At 45.8% G+C, this 5,510-nt stretch overlaps 1 protein-coding gene across 1 annotated transcript; it reads right to left on the bottom strand.

Moving 5' to 3' along the window:
- Positions 1 to 1,065: 1,065 nt before the first annotated feature.
- LOC143364542 (uncharacterized) lies at positions 1,066 to 5,493 on the bottom strand. The gene is made up of 4 exons (XM_076804843.1): positions 1,831 to 5,493; positions 1,625 to 1,681; positions 1,500 to 1,537; positions 1,066 to 1,156 (listed from the first exon to the last, which is right to left on the bottom strand). Exons 1-4 carry the CDS (start codon positions 5,491 to 5,493, stop codon positions 1,066 to 1,068), a joined length of 3,849 nt encoding a protein of 1,282 aa, XP_076660958.1.
- Between the last annotated feature and the right edge of the window lie 17 nt (positions 5,494 to 5,510).

Genomic DNA, 5,510 nt, shown 5'->3' with positions numbered 1-5,510 from the left:
GAGGATACGATATTATAGAGGATAGGATAGGATAGAGGATAACATAGGGGATTGGATAGGATAGAGGATAGGATAGGATGGAGGATAGGATAGGATAGAGGATAGGATAGGATAGAGGATAGGATAGGATAGATGATATTATAGGAAAGAGGATAGGATATGATAGAGGATACGATATTATAGAGGATAGGATAGGATAGAGGATAACATAGGGGATTGGATAGGATAGAGGATAGGATAGGATTGATTATAGGATAGGATAGATGATGTTATAGGAAAGAGGATAGGATATGATAGAGGATACGATATTATAGAGGATACGATAGTATAGAGGATAGGATAGGATAGAGGATAGGATAGGATAGAGGATAGGATAGGATAGAGGATATGATAGGATAGAGGATAGGATAGGATAGAGGATAGGATAGGATAGAGGATAGGATAGGATACAGGATACGATATTATAGAGGATACGATATTATAGAGGATAGGATAGGATAGAGGATAGGATAGGATATAGGATAGGATAGGATAGAGGATAGGATAGGATAGAGGATAGGATAGGATAGAGAATTGGATAGGATAGAGGATGTGATAGGATAGAGGATAGGATAGGATAGAGGATAGGATAGGATAGATGATGTTATAGGAAAGAGGATAGTGTATCGCACTTGATGTGAAACTGGGTCGGTGCTTTCGCTTTCTCCAAGAGCGTACTCACGACTGACTCCAGGAACGAATCTGCGCACATGGCCTCGTTAAGCGGCCCCACTCTTGACCGCATTCTTTCCCGAAATCGCGACACCCCACGCGCACCCCACGACGGTATGACGGATTCAAAGGGGTGCCCATGTGTTTTTGATTGCGGAGCCAACCCTGCCGGTTTTGCCTGTAACCTGGCGGCCCCGGGATAGACCATTGTCTTCCCGTGCACGCTTTGACCATCATAAACTCAGGCACCTAGTCCTGCGGGGTCTAGCGGCATCGGGTCGACCCTTTGTCGACCTTAGCACGCGGTCGGTTTAACGGCCCCAAACATCCCTTCGGTTGTTTGTGCACGCTAGGCTATACCGCTGAGGGTTGACAAGCCTCTTTATTTCCGAACAATGCAACCTCTCCCGAATCAGTCATACCGTCTTTACTGGTCTTTCCATTTCTTTGTATTGAATCGCAGTTACAATGATCGTATAATAATCGCCACCCTCGCGTTACAAACAGACCCCTCTATCCATCCGCAACATCTTTCCCCCTTAAATTAAACAATTTCAATTATTTAATTTAACTTTCCTTTTAACATCGGTTTATTAACCCTTTGCACTCGAAATTATTTTAACTCCAAAATGAAACATTTCTTTCGACCTACAATATTGCCCTTCTATATATTTTCTCATGTTATACATACGAAAATGGTGCAACTTACTTGCACAATACCGAAATGTTCAGTAATTTATTAAATACAAACAAATCTAATAATGTAAATATGTTTTGGATAATGCTACAGCAATTTTAGCGGTATCATACAGTCATCATTCGAGTGCTAAGGGTTAACATTACATTATTTGAATGATAATCGCATACATTTTTTTTTTTTTTTTTTTTTGTCGCATCCACTTAACACACGCACTGTCAACGAGAACACATAGAATACACATTGATAACGCTTAGTATTAACTGTCTCTTCCTTCACTCAGATTAATTAAGGATTATTTTAATGCCACTTTAACGCAACATATTTTCTATACACTAGGTGATAACCAACTCGTCGTGGTTTCACGAATCGAGCTTCCCGTCGCAACCCGCTATTTTAATTAATTTTCGCGTTGGTCTCACGAATTCGCCCTGCACAGTTCTCACTTTGGCTACTCTAACCACCTCATCCGAGCCGGGATATACTTCCACTATCTTCCCTATTTTCCATGAATTTCGGGGTGCTTGGCGCTCTGCAATGAGGACTATGTCGCCATTTTTTAACGATTCTTCCGAGTGGCACCATTTTGAGCGTGGAATCAGACCGGGCAAATACTCCCGCAGCCAACGTCGCCAGAACGCATCAGCGAAGAATTGGGCAATTTTCCACTGCCTTCTGGGACATTCGGTTTGGGCATCATACCTGCCCAACCTAATTTCACCCGACGATGTTCCTATCAAGAAATGATTTGGGGTCAACGCCTCCTTGTCTTGAGGGTCGACGGATACATGAGTTAACGGCCGAGAGTTTATTGAATGTTCTATCTCTAGCATCAAGGTATTAAGAACTTCCTCACTGGGCGCTTGATCGCGTAGAATTGCGTTAAGAGCGATTTTAACAGACTTAATGAGCCTTTCCCAGGCTCCGCCCATGTGAGGTGCATCTGGCGGATTAAAAAACCATTGTATCTTCTTCTGTAACGCATGATTTCGGAACTCATCGGTTTTCATCGTGGCGATCGCGTCGCGAAGTTCTTTACTTGCACCTCTGAAGTTTGTGCCGTTGTCACTGTAAATGATCAAAGGAAAGCCTCTGCGTGCTGCTAATCGTGTAAGGGCCATAATGGCCGAGCTAGCGCTTAAACTATGCGCCAATTCCAGATGCACTGCTCTAGTTGTCAGACACGTGAAAAGTACTCCCCATCGCTTTTCGCGACGTCTACCAATCTTGACCAGCATTGGGCCAAAATAATCGACCCCGCAATGACTGAACGGTCTTTGTCTATATGCCACACGACCCGCTGGTAAGGCAGACATTATCGGATTTCGCGGTTTCCCGCGACGCCTCTTACATATTGAGCATTTGCTTATCAGCGACCGAAATGTGCTTCTGAGCCCTACGATATAAAACTCCTGGCGTAGCTCATTGATGACTGAGTCGTGGTTGGCATGGTAAAAACGGCGATGATATTCCGCCACGAGCAACCGTGTCGCTGGATGTTTTCCGTCGAGTATAATGGGGTTATTATTAAACACGAAGCCCTCTACATTGATTACACGTCCATTGGCTCGCATAATACCATGCTCGTCAACGAAGGGTTGTAGCTTTGCAATCCTGCTGCCCTTGTGTATTTTTCTCTCGTTTCGTAACGCTTCTAGCTCCTGCCCAAAAATAGTTGCCTGTATCTCGCGAAACCAATATCGTTCCGCAAAATTCACGGTCTCGTGGGTCATCTCCGAACGCGGTTGTCCTCGCCAACGATCGACGTATCTCTGAACGCGTCTGGCCACCGCGAGTAGTCCCGGCCATCCTAAATATTTGCCCGTCTGCGGTAGGAAATTTGTCACCGCTTCCGTCACGAAGGCGAATTCTTTCCGTACTTCCAGCGTATCGATCTTCTGTTTTTCTTCCTCGTTTAGGCGTTTCTCCACAGGCCACGCGCTTTCTTCCTGGCGCAGGAAGTCCGGGCCGGCAAACCATCGTTGATTTGCCCATAGAAGTTCGTCCGACCACCGTGTCGCGTCATCCGCCGGATTTAATTTCGAAGGCACCCACCGCCATTCCGAACTTTCGGTAAGTTCGCCGATTTCGCCCAAGCGATTTGCCACGAAAACTTGACGCGTGCGCGGTTCCGATTTTATCCATCGAATTACTGTAATAGAATCGCTCCAAAATACACGCCGACTGATCTCAATTTCAAGCTCTTTTTGTACCGTTCTTGCCAAACGCGACGCTAGCAAGGCGGCTTGCAATTCCAATCGGGGAATCGACATTGGTTTCAACGGCGCTACCCTCGTCTTTGCCATAATAAATGCAACACGCGCTGGCGCGTTCTCGACTTCGAAACGCAAGTACGCGGCTGCCGCATAGGCCTTCAAGCTTGCATCACAAAACACGTGTAAGTCCGCCTTCGTGTAATGCGTTCCGTTTGGGGATAGACACCGTGGTAAGCGTATTTCTCTCGCGTCTCGTAGACGTTTCACCCAAGAAAGCCAACCCTTTTGTTCCTCTACACGAATTTGGTCGTCCCAACCAATGCCGCTGCGCCATATTTCTTGCATTAATATTTTCGACATAAGCATTAACCGAGAGAGGAATCCAAGCGGATCAAACACGGACATCACAACTCGCAGGTACTCGCGTTTTGACGGTATCTTTTTGCCGTTTAACAGATCTTTCGGTATTTTAGCGATTCCCATATTGAAACCTAGCGTGTCGGATCGCGTGTCCCAAAAAAGGCCCAATACCCGTTCTCCTTTATGAGTGCAAAGCGGATTCTCGCCGTTCCTGGATAACTCCCGATTACTTGCCCCGCTCAACGCGCGTTCTTCGTTAGATACCCATCCGTGCATCTCGAAATTTGCATTCACGTTAATTTTCTCCACGTCGCGAACAAGACAAGCAGCCTCTTGCACCGTCGCCCGGCTTGCCAAGAAGTCGTCCATGTAGCTATTTTTTATTATACTCTTCGCCGCGCCCGGATATTGATTAGCGAAGCTCTTTGCGTTCTCATCTTTTATATACATAGCGCTACACGGCGATGACTTGGCGCCGAAAATCAGAGAGGTCATCTCATACACGTGGGGTTCTACATCTCTTGCTTTCCCTCGCCACAAAAACCTTTGCGCTCCGCGGTCTTCTTGGCGAACTTTAACGCGCAGGAACATATCCTTTATGTCTGCCTTTACAGCGACTGATTCCTGTCTAAAACGGATCAACACGCCAGGTAACGATTGCAATAGATCAGGTCCCGTTTCAAGCTGATCGTTTAAACTTAATCCCTCCGATTTAGCCGCAGCATCGAACACGAGCCTAATTTTGCCCGGCTTGTTTACATTCCGCACTCCGAAGTGTGGCAGGTACCAGACGCGTTCGTTATTTAGGATTTCGTAAACCCTCTTTGCGTATCCCTTCTCTATGAAACGATTCATTTCTTGGTAATAAAGGGACGAGTACTCCGGATCCCGGTCCAGCTTCTTTTCTAAAGAGAAAAGTCTTTTTCGCGCAGTAGTGAGGCTATCTGCGTTGGGCACCTGTCTTTTTTTCCATAGCAAGCCTACCTCCCATGAGCCATTTATTCTCCGAGTGGTATTTTTCAAAATGGTTTCGGCGTGTTCATGTTCACTTCTGGTTTTCTTTAACTCATTCACTCCAAAATTGTCCAATTCAAAATACTGCTTTACGAGTTCATCGAGCCGTTCCTCGTCATCTTGATCTCGTCCTTTTCGCGAGGAGCTTGATTGTGTCGTTTCCACTCCCGAGAATGCATCTACCCTTTGTCCTGTCGGCGCGGAACCATGTATCGTCCATCCCAGCAGCGAACGAGAAATTCCAAGCATATATCGCGACACTTCGCGAAATTCGCGAGTCGATATTAGTTGCCACTGATCTTGCCCAAGGAGCATTCTCGGTTGTGCATTATCGTATGATTGTAGGGTCACGTTTTCCGTGGAATTGACTTGTTCTACTATTTCTTTACAAAGCGTCTGAGAGGGAAGACTCAATTTTGACACCGAAAAGGCTTGTTTAATGGTATGTACGTCCCGCGTTCCTTTTATATGGAAACTGACCTTTTCGCACACCATAGTGACAGCTTCTCTAT

Source organism: Halictus rubicundus, unplaced genomic scaffold, assembly GCF_050948215.1.
Source record: "Halictus rubicundus isolate RS-2024b unplaced genomic scaffold, iyHalRubi1_principal scaffold0665, whole genome shotgun sequence".
NCBI classification, from domain to species: domain Eukaryota; kingdom Metazoa; phylum Arthropoda; class Insecta; order Hymenoptera; family Halictidae; genus Halictus; species Halictus rubicundus.
Note: the sequence above shows the minus strand (reverse complement) of the source record. Positions and strands in the feature narration are given on the sequence as shown.